At 41.6% G+C, this 19997-nt stretch overlaps 1 protein-coding gene across 1 annotated transcript in view; it reads left to right on the top strand.

Moving 5' to 3' along the window:
- CLTRN (collectrin, amino acid transport regulator) overlaps positions 1–19997 on the top strand; it is a 34727-nt gene that overhangs the window by 5399 nt on the left and 9331 nt on the right. Inside the window, exons 3-5 of the mRNA XM_012784759.3 lie at positions 433–518; positions 13795–13908; positions 18343–18537. Of these exons, the coding sequence (XP_012640213.2) occupies positions 433–518; positions 13795–13908; positions 18343–18537 (395 nt within the window). The remainder of the gene's footprint in view (positions 1–432; positions 519–13794; positions 13909–18342; positions 18538–19997) is intronic.

Genomic DNA, 19997 nt, shown 5'->3' with positions numbered 1-19997 from the left:
TAACATACACACATACTCAAGTTTCCAGCTAAGAAAATTGAAAAATTGTACTGCACTGATGCTAGTAAAGGAAAGGAAACTGGGAGGGAGTTTATGAAGGAAGAGAAGACGTGAGGAAGGAAATGGATCATATATGGCCACAGTGAAATGTCCAAATGCCCTATTTGTTGACCAGTCACTGATATTGCAGGTTCTGAGGAAGATAGTGCAACACACCAAACGGGGAATTATAGAATTTCTGAGAAACACCGCCCTGAACAATATGAGGATATGATCTATCATGGTCTCCAGTTTTCAGTGACAGGGAGAGAGAGAAAGAGAGAGAGAGGAAGGAAGCATGAGTGGGCATAGCACTGTGGTGCACACAATTAGAATCCAATGGATCATTTTTTACCATTTGCCTCTAAATTTTTTATTTTTCTTCTAATTCAGTATGCCTGGGATATAAATGAAGAATATCTCTTCAGAGCGATGGTAGCTTTCTCCATGAGAAAGGTTCCCAAAAGAGAAACAACGGAGTAAGTAAACAGTGCAAAATCTTAACTGATAATTTACGGTATTATTTGAGGTACTGCATTATTTCAAACCTCAATCTTGAAGATAATTTATTAATGTAATCTTTTGAAGGGCCCCACTTTTTTATTGAACTTTTAAAAACTTGTAATCTAGCTCGGCTTAGAGTTTATATCATGTTGCAACAATGCTCTTTGTTCAATACGTAATATGAAGATAAATATGTCCCCAAATTGCAATGATGTGTCCTAAGCTTTCTACATTTCTATTGTGTATCTAATTTTTCTTGCAGATAGGTGGATAGATATTAAAGAACTCTACTCTCACTTTGAGAGTAGAGTAACCCAAATATGTATAGGTTCTTCCCACTCTTAGCACTTTATTTTCTTAAAAGCACTTACTACAACTTTTAGTAGTTTTATATTTTTGTCTATTCTTCTGGAGAAATCTTCTCTATTTATGATGTTTCCTTCCTTCTCTATTTGTGATGAGGATAACACTCCTGCTCTCTCTCTACTCTCTCCCTCATTCCCCCCCTTAAGAGGTGAAATGATTTATCTGATTGGTGAGCTGGAAGGAGAACTTGGGCATGGTTTCCTGACTCTTTGGGAGCTAGCCTGCCCCAAATGATGGCAGGCTTTCTCCTGTGCTACTCCTTAGCTAAGTACAGAACCAGGCTCCGCATGGACAGGCATGCACACCCTAAGGCTGTCCTTTCTGTTTGCAGCTGAGAACTGTTTAGATTAGTAGGTGCCATATCATATGGGATGTTAAATATCTTGCGTATTTACTCCAGTACATGACAACACCTGCCCCAGTTCTGCTCTGCGTGAGACGATGTAGGTGAATTTATTTCATTTCAGGATGTTTTTTAAATTAAGAAGAAAATTCACCTGCTAATTAAAGTCCTATTCTCCAACCTAGCCTCTAAATTTGGTCTCCTATCTGCTTCATCTTCTGGTCTTAATTTTATGACTTAGAGCCTGGTGAAGAGGATTATTAATTATTAAGAGGACTATTAATTGGTCTCCCTCATACCCACAATATCTGATTCATGGGCTATGAATATAAGAAACAAAACAGAAGAGTGGAATCTGAGGGAACAAAATAAACACATGATACATGTATTTGTGTGTATACACATGTATATTTTGGATGTATATTTTTAAAGAATACATTCACATGATTCAAAAAAATAAAAGAAGTATATAGTAAAAGAAAATTTTGCTGTAAGTAAATTTTTTCCTATTTTACAGATTAAAAAAATATATTTACTTATGTTTTATGCCATTAAACTACACCATTCTTTCACACCTATTTATGATGACTTTTCCAACAAAAGTAAGGTGATAACATCACAAAATATTGAAAAGAAAAAAATAAAAGAAAAACACTGTTTTTCTCACACTGCTAACCCCTTGAATAGCCTCTTGGTATTTTCTTCTAGCCCTTCTTGTAAAGCAGGTTTTATACATTGCTGTGTTCGGGGCACTATTACTTCCTCTAAGTGCCCACATTTCACCTGGTACATGCTAAGTTAAATCAATTGTTTCTGTTCATTGGAAAAATTAATATACATCTGTAATATTTTAGATTAATTTTGAGTTTACTTTTGAAATGTCTTCCTTCAGAACCTGGGGTATTGTAGGTGTCTGTGAACATCTGCTCTAGTTTATTTAAAAGATGTTTTAGGTAGAATTGGGCACATCATATATATGAAAGCTTGTGTTGCCAATGCCAGTTGTCAAAATTGAAACTGCAAACTAGACCAGGGGTCAGTAAATATTTTTCTGTAAAGGGTCAGGCGGCAGGAGCCCCAGCAATCCTGCTGTCAGGGAGGTGAGTGATGAGGGTGGCTTAATGGAGCAGGATGTGTTTAAGATGCAATCCACGTGCTGGGCCGGACCCCACACGCACTGCCATAGAGGAGGCTGCGTCCCACGTGAGCAGCCTTCTCCTGTGCGAAAGGCCCCACAGCGCAGCTTTGCAGAGGGGCCGTGTCTGTCCAGTGAGGCCGGGCCATGGAAGACACCAGGAGCGTGGCAAAGGCGTCAGTTTTAAACCTTCCGCCTTCCAGAGGTCTTGGGGTGCCACTGGGGGCAGAATGGATTCTGGAGTGTGGCAAGTATCCCTTTCCAGGATGGCTTCAGGATCCAAAGCTTGGCATTGGCTGTTTATTTTATTTTTCCCTTCTCATTGTTTATCGGCTAATATTTCAAAGATATTGAAGATATTGTGAAGCACAAAAAATAGCACAAATCACATGAGCTGAAAATAAAGATATTCCAGTGATAAACAGAATAATGAATATGCTCATTTTCACCCTACCTTTTGCCCAGTCCTTACTATAACATCTCTTCTATCAAGTCTGGCCACCACCAGTGATACAGAGCTCATTATTTCCTGAGGATGCCTCTTCACGTTTGGAAGCTGCCGTTGGCACACGCTTACAGCCCGCCCCTCACTGGCTACGGTAGAGGATGGATTTCTAAACAGAGGTCCTGGCTGCCTGCACGCAGGACGTACTGGAGGCTGCTCTGGTCCAGTCGCCGTTGCCCACGTGGGCGGTGGAGGAGGAGGCGTGGGTTCCCTGAGAGGGTCAGACAGGCAGAGGGTGTGGCCCTGCAGGGAGGGCTGTGACATGTCCACCCCTTTCCCCATAGGGCAGGGGCAGGAGTTGTTCCTGTGCAGATTCACCAGTGCAGCCCCTCGAGGTGTTGACAACGGGCTCCATTCTGATCGGAATGCCATTCCACGCTAGTGATGTGTCTGGTGTAATGTTCTTGCTTGTTTCCCTGCCTACCCCAAGTCAGGTGGAGAACTGCTCTTAGAGGGGGGAGCTGTCTGTAGGAGGGGAGACGGGCATGCTATTTCCTGGCTGGATGCTCCCCAACTTGCAGACATTCTCAGCCCTCCCGTGAGTTGCCGGCAGAGTAGCAGCAGCTTGAGTTCTAGAGAACAGGATGGTGTCCTCAGTCACCGAGCTCATACCTGGGACAGAATCCTGAATACATTCCTGGGGCCAAGCAGAGGCTGGGAAGGGAACAGGATGGAGTCACTGCTTATTGGCTCAGAACCAACTGCAGGGCGGGGCCAGGCAGTGAGCCAGGCTGGAGGTGGACCACTGGAGGCAGAGCCTGGGGCGTGTGTGTGCGCGTGTGTGCGTGTGTGTGTGTGTGTGTGTGTGTGTGTGTGTGTGTGTGTGTGTGTGTAAGGAGTCAGCCAGAGCCCCTCACCCATGTCAGGGGAAGATGGTGTGATGGGACACGGCCAGGGCAGAGGACTGCTGAGAGTAGCAGGAACCACAGAGGGCCTTGGTCCAGGAAAAAGAACTTTGCCCTTTCTTATCTATCTCATCCCCATCTCCTTTTTTTGCCCCTAAAGGAAGAGAATGAAGCCTGGGGGAGGGGAGCACATGCAGGGAAAGAGGAAATTGGGGGGAAGGTCTGGAGCCTCCGCTCAGGGCTCCTGCTCCTGCTAGACCTGCTGGAAAGAGCACAGCTGCAGGTTAGAGGAGGGAGGGCAGTTTGGGTTAGACTGGCTGGGACACTTTCAGGAAAACTACACCATCCACTCTAGGTGCTGCCAGGAGGCGAGGAAGAAGCAGCTGACCCAGTGCCCAAAGGCAGTGTCATGAGAAACATAACCTCTCCCTGCACGCGGCCAGCCTGCAGAACTGCACTGCTGGGGTTGGGTCCACAGAATTAAGTGACCTCTTCTGAAAGCCTGCCGTGTGCTGGGCACTGAGATTAAAATGAGGTGTAAGACCAAGTCCCACACTGCACCAGGAGCATACCCAAGAACCTGGCCATGTAGATATTATAGAAAGATGGACTAAATGTGACAGCGATAAGACAATTCTTTCAAAATCATTATTCACAAATCTTGATAGCACATGGTTTTTGCTCTGTTTGCTGGGTTTTCTTAGAACCAGAATGGAAGATGGATGGAAAAATGAAGTTAAGAGAAAGATCTGGTTTCATTAGGTCTGGTTACTGGAGTTTTTCTTGGGACTTGGATTGAAGAGGGCAACCAAGTTTTTTCAACTATTTGTAATATGATTTAGGCCAGATTTACTGAAAGAGTTTCACAGGAATTTTAAAATGTTGAAAAGAGTTCCTAAGGAGGCTATGATCTAAGTCCAAAGTTTAGTCTATCTCCCAGGTAAACTGGTGAATTTATCTGCCTTATTTACTCCAATATCAGCTTTAAGATAATTTATTATTTTTAGCAAGAGAGATAGAACAAGAAGAGGTAACTCAGGCGTGGCTTTCTCTTTCTGAGTTAAATGGTGGAGGGCAAGTAATGGATTTCTTCCTCTGCCTAATTATTCAAGGATCAGTCTTGTGATTTAAAAAGGAACAAGGTGCTGTTGTATCCATGGTAAGGGGATTAACAGTCTTGTGCTTGTAAAACAGCAGCCCAGCTCCCATTTAGTCCTTTGATTTCCAAAAACAAGAGCCTGATTCTTACCACCTCCTGAAAGCAGTTGGCTCTGATGGAAAATCGCAATGGAGCCAATTCTTAGAGAATTACCTTCAGACCAGGACTTCCCAGCCTTGAGGAAAGGGAGTAAACATTTTTACCTCTTTTTAATGTTTTGCTTAAAGAAGCCACTTGTGTGTGTGTTAATACAATATCTTGGTTAAAAACAGTTGGCCAAAATGATTATTAAAGTGAATTCAAATAATTCCATCAGTCACTGGGTGCTCTGAAAAGCCATCATTGCATTGTTTCCGGGCCCCTCTCCTGGCTTGGCTGGCCACAGCCACTGTGGCAGGAGTCTGGCAGCTTTGTCGCCAGAGTCCTTGGACTCTGGCTTTCTTTTTAATTCGCTGCTTCGGATCACTCACTGGCATGCCCCATCATGTCACATGCGGCCTTGGACCCTAACTCCAAGATCAGCAGCAAGGACTTAAGGAGAAGAAGGAAGTTGTGGAGGGGGCAGCAGAGGGACGACATGCCCCCACTACTGGGGACCACGGTGAGGAAAATGGAGAGCGGCAGGCTGCCAATGAGGTAGATGAGGAAGAGGAAGAAGGTGGGGAGGAAGAGAAGGAGGAGGAAGAAGGTGATGGTGAGGAAGAGGAAGATGAGGAAGCTGAGGCCGTTGTGGGCGAATGGGCAGTTTAAGATGATGAGGATCAGCCAGGCACGGTGGCTCACGCCTATAATCCTAGCACTCTGGGAGGCCGAGGTGGGCAGATTGCTTGAGGTCAGGAGTTCGAAACCAGCCTGAGCAAGAGCGAGACCCCCCCCCCCCCATCTCTACTATAAATAGAAAGAAATTAATTGACCAACTAAAATATATATATATACAAAAAATTAGCCGGGCATGGTGGCACATGCCTGTAGTTCCAGCTACTCGGGAGGCTGAGGCAGGAGGATCGCTTGAGCCCAGGAGTTTGAGGTTGCTGTGAGCTAGGGTGACACCACGACACTCACTCTAGCCTGGGCAACAAAGTGAGACTCTGTCTAAAAAAAAAAATTAAAAAAAAAAAAAGATGATGAGGATGATGATGTCGATACCAAGAAGCAGAAGACATGAGGATGACTAGACAGCAAAAAAGAGAAAGTTAGCCTGAAAAAAGTCTGCTGTGACCTGTTCACTGTCCACTGGGTCTCAGAATCTAAATGTGTACACCTTCCAGTAGGGAGGGCCACCCACCGTAGGTGACAAGCGCTTTCTACCATCCAACCAAAACCAACAGCGTGAATTTAAAACAGGGGAGGAAAAAAGAACAAAACTTCCAAGGCCCTGCTTTTTTTTCTTAAAAGTACTTTAAAAAGGAATTTTATTAGCATTTTAAAATTTACATTTTATAATTTTGTACATATTGTTAGGGATCAGCCGTTTTAAAAGATCTTGGATGACAAACCAGTCTTGGAAGCATTCTCTGTCCTAGTTCTGACTTCACTTGTGATGTGACCATGTTCATTATATTAATAAATTTCAAAGGAGAAAAAGACCTGGAAGAAGAGCAAAAACAACAACAAAAACCAATCTTATTCCAAGCATTCACTTTTTTTTTTTGCATATATGTATTTAGCTATACTACAAGTATTTGGTATGAGATGGTTTAAAAGGTTAAAGATAAAAGGTTTTTTCCCCTTTTTTATTCATGAAGTTGCTGTTTATTTTTGGCCTGTTTGATGCATGTGTGAAACAATATTATTGAACAATAAACCAGAATTTGATTTTGCTGAGGAGTTCTAACAGCATAAATAAATAATTTCATCAGACTCATCCATATTTCAAATCTTGAAAATGTAGGATTTCTATTTAGTTGTGCTAATGGCATTTCAGTTTATTTATTACATCAAAACATACTTTAAGGCCGGGCGCTGTGGCTCACGCCTGTAATCCTAGCTCTTGGGAGGCCGAGGCGGGCGGATTGCTCAAGGTCAGGAGTTCAAAACCAGCCTGAGCGAGACCCCGTCTCTACTATAAATAGAAAGAAATTAATTGGCCAACTGATATATATATATAAAAAATTAGCCGGGCATGGTGGCGCATGCCTGTAGTCCCAGCTACCTGGGAGGCTGAGGCAGAAGGATCACTCGAGCCCAGGAGTTTGAGGTTGCTGTGAGCTAGGCTGACGCCACGGCACTCACTCTAGCCCGGGCAACAAAGCGAGACTCTGTCTCAAAAAAAAAAAAAAAAAAAAAAAAACATACTTTAAAATGTAGTTAACTCAATAAGTGCTTGTTGGCTGATTAGTTTTCTATTCTGTGCAAACCTTGGACATTCAGTGTAGCCACATTTGGAAGAAAGACCATGGAGAAGTAACTAGTTGTGCATAATCTGTAATTGTAAGAAACTTGTATCCTTTGGTTGGTTCCTTAATAAATTAACTACTGAACTCTGTATAATCATTCTTCATGTTACTTTCTTTTTAGCACCAACTTTCTCTCCTCACATTTATACTTCTTGGCTACCTCCATCTGCACTATATTCAGGATTCTTCTTTTACTAGACAGTTCTCTGTGGTAGTTTGTTTTCTGAATATTCATAATGGGGAAGACAAAATTTTGGGAAAATCATCTCCTTCCTCCCCTGCCTCCCTTTTCTGTCGTTGGAGCCCTGGCCCAATTTACTTCCTCAGTTTGTCCCTCTGGGAATAATGTCAGAATCAGCAAGATGTTAATCTTTATTAATCTATCTTATTTAATTCTTTCATCCATCCATTTGTTTCACAATCACTTACTGAATGCCCCACATGGACCATGCTTCAGGAATATAGGGGTTCACAGCATAGGATGGACTTGAGCCTTGTCCTCATGTCCCAGGACCCAGAGAAATCTACTTGTGGCAGATGGACAAGTATTTCATAGTGTCCCTACAACTGATACAATTAAAACAAGTGCTCTTTGCTTGGAGACCGTGAAGTTCAAATCAGGACAGGGATTAGAGACCCTCCTGACAAAGACTACAGACAAGCCACATGAAATGTGCAAGCCTTTAACCTCCCCATGTCCTAGGCCTATTCTTGGACAGGGCATGGAACTATGTGTATATTCTGACATCTTGGGAGTTATTGGCTTCCGCTTTGGTTTTTAGTGTTCTCAAGACACTGACTGACCTCACTAAATTTCTGCATCTGTTGCTATGCGAAAGGTCATGGAATCTCAATGCCCTTGCAGTAGGAACTCTCTTCCTAACCAGCTCTAACCATATTTATTGGCTAACCAAGGTTAGTGCTTAGCAAATATCTGTGAGTGAATGAAGCACGTTTAACATCCTGGCTCTTAAGCCAGAGGACTGTCTGTTAAGGTGCAGTGGACGCGAGAAAGCAGTGCCCGCCCACCCATTTCTTCCTCTCCTTCCACCTTAGTCCTGGGGAGGATGCTCCCATGCTGGACATGGCGCACGATGGCCGCGGGAGAAGTAGCTCCCCACTGCCTGGGTGTTAGCTCTTCTTGGACCTCAGTTTCTTACTCTTGGGGAGGCCAAGACATCAGTTAGTTTCTCAAAGTGTCATCTGAGCAAGTAAGAAGCCCAGCCCAGGAGTGAGTCTCCATGTTCGCCTACAGCCTTTGCCTTGTGTATCTTCAGAGCAAGGCTGTGCTTTTCCACAACATGGCTACTTTAGAGAGCGGGCTTATTAATCCCTAGTTCAACTGCCTGTGTGTGAAGAAAACATAAACACATCTCTACAATTATATTTCTATGGTCGACATTTATTAATCACCTGGGTTACATTTTTGTTCGCTTAAAATCTTAGAGGAGTTACATCTTTGCGCAGAACCATCATGTAGGAAGGGCAATTAATATTCTTCTCGTGAAGAAGACCCCAAGCAGCTAAAACCATTCACCTTTTTTCCTAATATCAATCTTGGAGAAATGATGGAAATACTTCTTCTTAAGATGCTAGTACAATAGGAGGCATTTTAATAAATATTTTTACATTGGAATATATAATAGAACTATTAAAAAATTTAGATAGCTATTAAGACCATCCTTATGCTGATGGGTTCCAATATCTTACATTTGAATACAGCTTTCTTAATTTCAAAGTATGTTTTTATCTGTTATCTCTTTATCAACAAAGCTCGTAAAAACATTAAAACATTGCCTAGGTTTTTTTCTTGTAGGCAATTTTACGGTACCCAGGCAATGTTTTAAATAACTGTTTTGCTCTTATATTTGTATGTATGTATATGTGTATGTATTTAATTTAAAAAAAATTTAGATTTACAAAAGAGTTGCAAAGATAATACTGAGAGGTCCTATGTTCCAATGGTTCTCAACTTGAGACAAAGTTATAAGTGTGCCCATCTCCGAGATAGTGTACATTGTACCCATTAGGTATGATTTCACCCATCCCCTCCTCCCCTTTTTGATTTCTGTTGAGTTTTACATCCTATTGTGCACATGAGTGCTGTTTGGTTAGTTCCAATTTAATAGTGAATACACATGGTGTATTTTTTTTTTTCCATTCTCGTGATATTTCACTTAGGAGAATGGTCTTCAGCCAGTCCAGGAACTTTTCATATCTAACAATAACTGTCTCCATTGAAAAGGTAGAGTTTAATATTTTCAGCAACAATTTTAATCTTTTGGAAATCTCTATTTCTGATTAGATATAATATTTTCATTTTCTTTGCTAAGGTAATATATTAAAGTGTGAGTTACCACCCAATGGAATAATTGAATAAATGTAAAGATCTTGAATTCATGGTACAGTTCGATGGTGATGGGAATGAGGAGAGTATTTGGGCCCACAGCTGTGTTAGGGTAGCTGTATGCATCCCTCCCCTGCTTTATTTTTCTTTACAGCACTTCCTCCACCCCCTGCCACAGTATATGCATTTATTTACTTGTTATCTTCTGTCTCTACCCCCTTAGACAGCAAGCTCCACAGGACAAAGGACTTTGCTTTGTTTACAGCTGCATTCTCTGACTCTCTAATGGGGAATACCATGAAATTCCTGTCTAAACAGTATTTAAAGACGCTTTAGATGGAAAGAACAATACAGGCAAAGTATCCAAATGACTTCTTACCTGGTTTCTGCCTCCTCTATTATGCCTGGAACACCATTTGATATTTGGCTAATTTATGTACATGGCATTACTACACATAATATATAACCTCCTGTATTTTTTACTTGATGTTGTGTTTTTTGAAACTTATTCATTTATTTAGAAAATATGTATTTCTAGTTCAATGGTTTCCACCAAGGGAGTGATTTTTTTTCCTTCAGGGGATATTTGGCAGTGCCTGGAGACATTTTTGACTGTCACAACTATAGAGGCCAGGTTTGCTGCTAAACATCCTACAATGGACTGTGTATCTCCACATTACAGAATTATCTGGCTAGATCATGCTGAGCTTGAGAAACCTTGAGCTATTTCTTTCCTTTAATCTGTGGAACAGTATTTCCTTGATAGCATATAACAAATTTACTTTATCCATTCCCCTACTGATGGACATTTAGGTTGTTCCAATTCTCTGCTATGATGATGAGTACTGCAAAGAACATCCTCACCAGTGTCTGTGTATGTGTGCAAGAGAGTTTCTAGAAGCCACACTTTCTGTTCTAGGAAACACTTCCAAATGCCACTCGAGTGGCAGGACTTGTAGGCTAACAACGGCATTGTTTGGGATTCCAATTTGATGTGTTGTTACCAACACTTATTTAATTATTAATTTTTGGCAATTTGAAAAATTTAAAATAGTAGCTAGTTTTCAACAATTTTGTATTTCCTGATTATTAGTAAGGCCAGAACAGGAATTATTCACATCCCAAAGCATTCAACGAAATTAGTCAAGCATGAGCCACTTCATTTTGTTCATCCCTACGTGTTTGGTATGTATCATAAAACCGCACACTTTGGGAGACCTGGCTTGTTTCTGCCGGTAGAGGTCGCTGTGCCTCAGTGGTTCTCACCAGCATGACTTCTGATCTTTCTACCCTAGGGATTAATTGGCAATTCCTGGAGCCATTTTTCTCATTGTCACAACTATGGGTGTGCTACTGGTACCTAGACATTAGAGGCCTGGCATACTGCTAAATCCCTACAATGTACAGGATGGTGCTCCTCCCCACCAACAAAAAATGAAATCATCTGGCCTAAAACGTCAATAGCGCCAAGTTGGAGAGACCACGGTGGTAGATCTTCAGAAGAAAGACTATGGCAATCTCTATGATAATAAAGCTGCCTATTATGATGATTTAAATTACAGGACATTTGAAATAAGTATTTAAACATCTCAATAATTATTAAATGTTAAATTAAATACGAAAATAACATATCATCACATATTTGAATAGCCAATGCATTTTATTAATAACAATTGATCATTACTGCTCATTTACTACCAATAAATCATTTGATATTGAACTGTAACTAGGCAAACTGAGCAGACCGGGGAGAGGGCAGGTGCGGGTGGGCAGGGGAAAGGCAAGGGTTGAGAGAGCAATAGAATCTTGGAAAACTTGAGGGTGGGCTCCGAGGACAAGGAGAAGCGGGCAGGGGCTGCCAGGGCTGGCGGTGAAGCTGGGGCCCCGGGCTGCATGAGTGGCTGGGTGTGCTCAGAGCCACTCGAGCTCCGGTTGCGGCTCCCGTGCGGGGTGGCCAGGCTCCAGGCTGCGGGGTGGCGCAGCAGCTGCTCCCCGGGCTCCGCTGCTCCCCAGGCAGATGCGGCAGCCGCCGGGGCAGGCGGCGGGAAGGCGGCCAGGCGAGCACAGGCCGATCCCATTGCTCTCCCACACGGCTCCCCAGCGGCGGGGGCCTGCGACCAGCAGCCCTGGCCTGGGCTCGAAGGCGGGCACCACTCCGTTTCTGCTCACCGGCCTGAAGGCAGATGGTCGGGGCTCCGGGCCCGGCTTCTGTCGCTTGGGGTCCGGGACCTCAAACCACAGCGGCCCGTCGAACTTCCTTTTGCCTTTGTCGCACGGCCCCAGGGCCCTGAGCACGGGCTCCGTGGCGCAGGGCTCTGGGCTCTCCTGGGCCCGCAGGCGCCGGTAGATGCTGCCTGGGCGCTGCGGGGGAGCGATCTTGACGGTGACCAGGCTGCGGACTGGACGCGGGTTGCGGGCACTCCAAAGCCACCGCTTCCTGTAAGTCAGCGGAGCGTAGGAGAGATCGGGCCCCACCAGGCTCTCGGGTGTAGGCCTGTTGGGGAAGCGCCTCCAGGCCTCGGGGGCCAGGGCCCTGCGGATTTGGGTGTAGTCCCAGCCGGGTGGCGCGCTGGGCAGGGGCCGGGTGCGGACCCAGCGCTGCCGATGGACGTAGTGGACTCTGCAGTGGTCCTGGGCCTGGGGGCGACTGGCGGGCCCGGGCCGCGGGGACCAGCGCTTCTGGGCCGGCTGTGTGGCCTCGGGAGTGCCCAGGTACCCGCCCAGGCAGCTCAGGCAGTTGCCCATGACAGCGGTGCGGTGGGCAGGTGACTTCAAGTGCAGGTTTGACCTGCTCAAGTCACCGACGTCTGCGGAGAAGGCCAGGGACGAAGGGCGCAGAGGCCGGTGATCGTCGTTGCTGTGTCCGGTGGCCAGAGGGTCCCGAGCGTCCTCGGGACCCTCTGGCCACCGGACACAGCAACGGCCAGGCGGTTGCCACGTGGTCACGGGGACATCACCTGGCAGACATCACCAGGCTCAGAGGCAGTGGGCGGGGCCGTCCCTGCTATCTGGAGGACCAGGAAAGTTCAAGTCTCTGTCCTTCCCACTGCTGGTCCCAGGCACCTGGCTATGGGCAGAGGGGTCTAGCGGTTGTCTCTACTTTTGTACCTGACCTTTAAAGGCAGAAAATATAATAAATTTTGCCAGGTCCTGAAAACTACGGATACCTATGGACTGAAGGTGCTCTCTTTCTTCTTTGTGAAAATGAACTTATAATACACTTGGATGGTCTTTTAAGGAAAAACAAATAACTCAGGATAGGTGATGTGTTTCATTCTTCTAGGATGGATGTTAATGTCTCTTTTTGCAATTTAGCTCTTAAGTAAATGGCCAAAGCCGTCCAGGATTTATGTTTTAGTACTGGTAATGCTGATTTTATGTGAACTCTCCTATAATTTCCAGTCTCTGTGCATACACGTATAGATCAGTATAGATTGTCTTCTCTCTGAACACTAATATCATTTCTCTCTTTTCCCTTTTAATGGCAATCCATGCATACAGAGTAGAGTGAGTCACATTTCCAATTTGCAGTTGAAAAGCATATAATTACAAAACAAAGGATTCGTAGACTTCTGGTGAATTGATCATAGTGCTTAAGTTTGGAGGTCTATTGAAGGTGATGTGAAAGAAACCACTCTTGAGAACTTTTTCTTCAAAAATATGTTCAGAAGCCACCTATTGGGTTGGCCCCAGTGCTTGGGGAGGGGAGGGACAGAAGTAGAGGCAGACAGAGCAAGTACTGAATCAAGAGCAGGCAACAGATTTTGTCTAGATCTGAGAGATGGAAGGCCAAATGGGCAGGGCACTAAAAGGAGCTTGATGAGAAAACACCAAAATCTTCTGTGGTTCAGGGAAGAGCCAACCCTTCAAGAAGGTGGGGATAGGGGAGTTGGGGGCTGTCACCAACAGATGATGGAGAATGAGATCCCTAACAGTTTCTACTAATTTTTTTTTTTTTTGCAGATTCCTTATTTAAGGAATGATTCCCAAGGATATGACTTTGAAACAAAGGGAATTTCCTATATAATTTTCTTCTTTAAATGATTTTTCAAACATGGCTAAGATGCCTCTTAATATGGTAATAGCAGTAGAGTGAATAGCTTGATGCCATTTGGAATGATATTCTAATATATTTTTTCTTTCCACTGTCTGCAGAATTGCTCATGTCTTACTTTGCAATGTAACCCAGAGGGTGTCATTTTGGTTTGTGGTTACAGACCCTTCAAAAAATCACACCCTTCCTGCTGCTGAGATCCAGTCAGCCATAAGGTAATCCCTGGTTCCCTGGTCAATCAACTTGTTGATTAATTCAACTGTTTTCATAAATATCGAAGAGTTCTCTCCCTGTTCTACACATAATTTCTTTATAAAATGTCAAAGATTTCATTTTGTTAGTTTCTATTAGAGATTAGTGTAGATCAGTAGTTCTCATCCAGGGAAAATTTTGCCTTCAAGGAGACATTTGGAAATATTTGGAAACATTTTTGTTGTCACAACTAGAGGGGGTGGTGGTGCCACCAGCTTTGAGTAAGCAGAAGTTAGAGATGTTGCTAAACATCCTACTGTGAATAGCACAGCACCCCCAACAAAGAATTATTTGGCTGAAAATGTCAATTGTGCTATGGTTGAGAAACCCTGCTTTAACACATTGACTGACCCACTAGAAAAAAACATTTTTTTCCTTGGGACCACAGTGTTTTGTTATGAAAATAAAATAAAAACCTTGAAAACAAAATGATCCTTTCTAATTTAATGACAAATTTGTTATTTTTTATTGTTTTCTGTGTGTGAGTTATATGCAACTTGAAAAATAGTTCTCATGGCTCCCAAGGTGAAGAGATTTGTGAGTTACTTATGCTTCATGAGGCCCCAGGCTCAAAACTAGCTGGAGTTAAATACAACTCACATGGCAGTTAATGTGTTAAATATTAGCTAAGAATGTTTAGTATTGTCTTCTTTTGGCAAGAACACCTTGTATTTCACTATTGTGTGATGGTTTGAGATCACATGGACTCTGGCGCCAGAATGTCTAGATTTTTAATTCTGATAACTTTGAATACAGACAAATTACTTACCCTCTTTTTGCCTTCCTCTCATCATTTGTAAAATGTGAATAATTATGGTACCCCTCTCTCAGAGTTACTGAGAAGATTAAATGAGTTAATGAATTTAAAAAGTTTTGAGGGACAAATCATTCCTTTGATTTTTATTTTGAAACCAAGAAAAATATTCACATTTCTTCAGTATCTAAGGATTTACCTTTTTCAGTCAATAGATAGTCTTTACCCATTAAAGATAATTTTAAAGAAACCTGAAAGTTTATGGCTCTCATACAAATTAAAAGTGAATAGTATCAAAGATTTTATTATTTCTTTAATTAATGAGGGAACTAGTAAGATGTTAAAACCATTTCACAGGAGATTTCAAGGAACCACACATATAGAGGAAATAAGGACTGGTGAAATGCATTTACAAAATGATGCATCAGTTTATCTATCCGGCAGTAATCAATTATGTTCCACCAGACACAATTCATTTGATTTTTTTATGGACAAGAATCATTTACATTATGTCAGTTTTCTAGTTATGGATTTGAAAAATAGCTCAAAGACAATAAGAGGTGAAAATTTCCCAGAAAGGGACACTAGGCAGGATACTAAGTAAAATGTTCAATAATCTTATTTTTGCCCATTTTAAGTCTTTTACATTCTTTCCTGACAGCTGCTCACCTCCCCTCCTTATAATCATAACAAACTCAAAAATGAAACTAGTTCTTGACTACCATGAATTAGAAGGATTTGTTTTTATTTTAATTAATATGCATTTAGTGTGTTCAGAACTTCAAATGCCACACATGATTGATGTTGAGCAAGGTATTTTGGAAGAATGAATTCATGAAATAAACTATTTCCTGAAAAAGAAAGAACAAAACAAAGTAACTCGCCCCACAAAAGATTTACAGGTTACTAAAATGAATATTATTCTGTTTACCAAGGAGAAATACCTAGTGAAAGAATTAATTTGCTCTCTGTAAAATATTAACACTTAACAGAATGAGTATGCAATCAAATGTCAAAGGTTTTTGTGAACAATTACCTATTCTCCTGGCTGAAGCAAAGGCACTGAGGATCTATGTAAATGGGAAATGGTTTAATTTGCTCTAACAAGAAGGTTTGAACTAAATTATGCTTGTAATAATACTGTTAAGACCCACCACTTAGGGGGTTAAAATTAGAAACATCATATTTTATGTGAAAAGGGATTTTATTCAAGTCTTGTGATCTGCAAGGGCTATGAGGAAGATGAAGGCACTGCGATGCGGTTACACCAGGCTTGGGTAGATATGAGAAGGAAGAGTGTGTGCTCGAGATGAAGGTCCAAGAAGTACATGAATATGTTCATAATAATGTGTCTATTTCAAAGGTCAGCAGGAGAAACTATTTAGCTGGGTGTGGATGGCCAATAGAATGAGAATTTATGTCAGAGAATGAGTAGGGCACATCAAGATTGGATAAAAATAATGGAAACAATAGAAAGGATAGAGTGAAAAAAGAGAGGAGATGGTACTTAGAGAGCAAGTAATAGGAATTTCAAGGCTGAAGAATTTATGTGGTGGAGCAAAATAATACTAGTTCCAAATAATATTTGCATAGCGCCTTCTGGTTCACAAGGTATGTTCTTATGCATCTGTGGCTTTTAATATCAACACCAATAATTTTTGAGTAATTATTATTATCCCTCATTTATTTTATTTATTTATTTTTTTGAGACAGAGTCTCACTCTGTTGCCCGGGTTAGAGTGCCATGGCATCAGCCTAGCTCACAGCAATCTCAAACTCCTGGGCTCAAGCAAACCTGCTGCCTCAGCTTCCTGAGTAGCTGGGACTACAGGCTTGCGCCACCATGCCTGGCTAATTTTTTCTCTATATATTTTTAGTTGGCCAATTAATTTCTATTTATAGTAGAGACAGGTGTCTCGCTCTTGCTCAGGCTAGTTTCAAACTCCTGACCTTGAGCGATCCACTCACCTCAGCCTCCCAGAGTGCTAGGATTGATTACAGGCGTGAGCCACCACGCCTGGCCTGTCCCTCATTTATAAATGAAGAAACTGAAGCTCAGGGAGATTAATTGATTTGTTAATCCCACCATGCTAGAAAGAAAAAGAATGAGGACTTGATCCTAGGCATGCTGCCACCATATCCAGTGATTTTTTTTTTCCTCTTTACTAGAGTGTCCACACTTATGGAATGAGGTAAGGGAATGGCCAACCAGTTCTGAGATGTCTGTTATAGTTCTTTTGTGAGGGCCTGGCCTAATTGAATTTCAGTCTTGGTTGAAAGATACCAATAGTGATTGACACAAATTGGGGATTCCAGTGGTGAATAAGATTTAATCTGTACTTGAGCTAGAACTTCCAAACAGCCTGAGAGGTGATAGAGAACATTCCTAGCCTGCACTGAGAAAGTAGCAAAAGGTTAATCAACCAGGTAGATAGAATGAGAATGCAGAGAAACTTTTTGTCTTTCCCTGAGTTATATCTTAGCAGCAGTGTTTATTCTTTTTTGGAAAGGTTTGTGCTCCCAGATTGTCAGTATTAGGTTATGAAAAAAAATCCATATTTTAATAAAAAATACATTTAATCTTTGTTGTGGATTATCTGGGGTTCACTTTCACGTCTATGAATAATCATGCCTCAGCATAGATTTTTATTTGCTAAAGGGGATCTTTGCTGATTGCCTGGTGATGGTCTGCAGATTCACAAGCCATTGCTATCTGCCTCCCTAGACTTGGGCTGTCCAATACTATAGTCACCAGCCACATGTGATTAATAAGCACTTGACATGTGGCTAGTCCAAAATGCAGTGTACTCTAAGTGTAAAATATACACCAAATTTCAAAGACTTAGTACAAAATAAGATGTGAACCAACAACTCAATGTTGATTACATGTTGACATTTTCTTGGATATATTGGACAAAAAATTATTAAAATTAATTTTACCTGTTTCTTTTTCTTTTTTTTAGTGCAGCTACTCAAAAATTTTAAGCCACATGAGGACCATATCATATTTCTATTTTCCAGGGCTGTTCCAGAGGTAGATAAGTCAGCTTATGTAGTATGAATTCAGTAAGGGTCGTAAAACATCTCTAAGGACTCTTCTTGCCTAGTTCATAAATTCCAGTTAGAGCTTCACTTATTTGGTTTCAATTAAATAAGTCTTTGCTACTAATTTTGCCCTAACTGCCACTACCACCAAAGCTGCAGATGTTTCCCAGTAAAAGTAATGTATTTCTCTAAACTTTTGGACTCCAAAATCTACCATTGCCATCAGTCCTATGGAACTACTTTCAGTTTATTGAACAAGTCTTATGTTACCATGTCTCCCTTCCTGTGCTTACTACATACTGTCATTCTAATCTAGATGCTACCTCTCAGGAAATAAAACATGGTGGGCAGAGCTCAAAGCACAGGACTTCTGGTTACTTCTAGGACATTCACATGGCAGCCAGCACTGCAACTTATTAAAAGAAACCCCAGCATAAATGCCCTCAACAAACTTTCTAGGCAACCTGCAGTTTCCTGCTAGGAGGATGCTTTGTTTATAGAGATATTTGTAATCATGGAGAGACAGGTTTGTACTTTGTTTCTAATTGTTTCTTTTTCTGTCTTATTTTGTTTGTTTTTAATTATCATTGTATTTTAGAATGAATAGGAACCGGATCAACAATGCCTTCTCTTTGAGTGACCAAACTCTGGAATTTTTAAAAATTCCTTCCACACTTGCACCACCCATGGACCCATCTGTACCCATTTGGATTATTATATTTGGTGTGATATTTTGCATCATCATAGTTGCAACTACACTACTGATTTTATCAGGGATCTGGCAAAGTAGAAGGTAAGATATTTAAAGGGAGTTAGAGAGCATTTTCCTATATCTTCATGACTTGGAAAAATAAGGAGAGGATTTTCCTCTGGCTACAGATAATGCCTTAAATTTGAAACTCTAAAAAAAAATTGGTTATTTTAAAAATATCACCTATCCTCTTGTCTTTAGAAAATTTTGAGAATCCAATATCCCTTACTTAACTAGGTTCCTTCTGTTACTATCTTTCTCTCTCTTCTATATCATATGAATGCTTCATATCCAGAGCTGATTTTACAATCTGTGTTATGATTTTCTAAGCTGTATACATGGAGCTAAGCAGACTCTTCAGAGCAGAGTTCCTGTTTGGTAGTTGTCCACATCCAAATGCCAGCAGTTGCACAGTTTTTTCCATGCCTCCCCACCTTAGTTTGAGAGCTTTCAATTTAACAACTTATAGATAGATTCCCACTTCTTGAGATCATTTACCTGGATTCTGGGGCACTTGCAAACTTTGATGTCTAAACTATTGATATTTCTTCAAGAGGGGATTTCAGACCAGTGGGAGAGTTACTGAGATAGAGGGGAAGAAAAGGAGACAGGATTTCTCAGCATGGTTTTGTTTACAAGTACCTCTAATCCAGAAGGGAAGATGGAAAAGTCCCCAGTTCGTCACTAAACACTTTCATGCTTCTAAATGTTCCCTTCTGAAACCAAGGAAGAGAAGTTCTGGTAAGTGGGAATCACAGGGGCATGCATTTCAAAATCACAGGGATATGGTTGTCAAAAGTGTTGGTACCTACATGGCACATGTGGGATGTGTGTGTCCGAGTAAGTATTTGACTAAATGTTTCTCCCGAGATCTGCTACTTTCCATATGTTTTACCCTAGTTACTAACAGAAGGTAATAATTTTAAATTTTGGGCTTTGTAATTTTTTCACAAATGATAAGTGAAATGCTATGGGATAAATGTGGTTTATGTCTAGTCCCCAAATTAAACTCAAAGATTAGGATCAAGTTGTACTTGCTTTATTTTCTTGATCTTGGCATGACATATAACACAAAGAGACTTGATACAAGGTGTCTGTTTTGGTTTGGTTTTGGTTTTTAGAATATTAAGAAATAGTCTCTTGTAATCCTTGAATACCTATGTTCAGTATTTTTGTTTTCTATTGATCCTAAGATGCTGTGATTCTACAGTTTCTAACAATTGTAACCTTTGTGAATTCACTCCATCTCTTTGGTTCCCAATTTCCTCGCTAGTACAATATAGTGCAGCAGTTAGAAGAACGGACTCTGGAGATAGACTGCTTAGATTCAAAGTATTTATCGCTTAGATTCTGCCCTTGTATACAATCCATTAACTGTATGGATATCAGTAAGCACAAACAATGAGTCAGGGAAAACGAGCTTAGGAGAATATGATTTGTGGTGCTTGAGTCAAGCTGGCTAAGTTTATCTTTGCTGTCTATGCATAGATAACTTTTTTTTT

This window comes from Microcebus murinus, chromosome X, assembly GCF_040939455.1.
Source record: "Microcebus murinus isolate Inina chromosome X, M.murinus_Inina_mat1.0, whole genome shotgun sequence".
Lineage (NCBI taxonomy): Eukaryota > Metazoa > Chordata > Mammalia > Primates > Cheirogaleidae > Microcebus > Microcebus murinus.
Note: the sequence above shows the minus strand (reverse complement) of the source record. Positions and strands in the feature narration are given on the sequence as shown.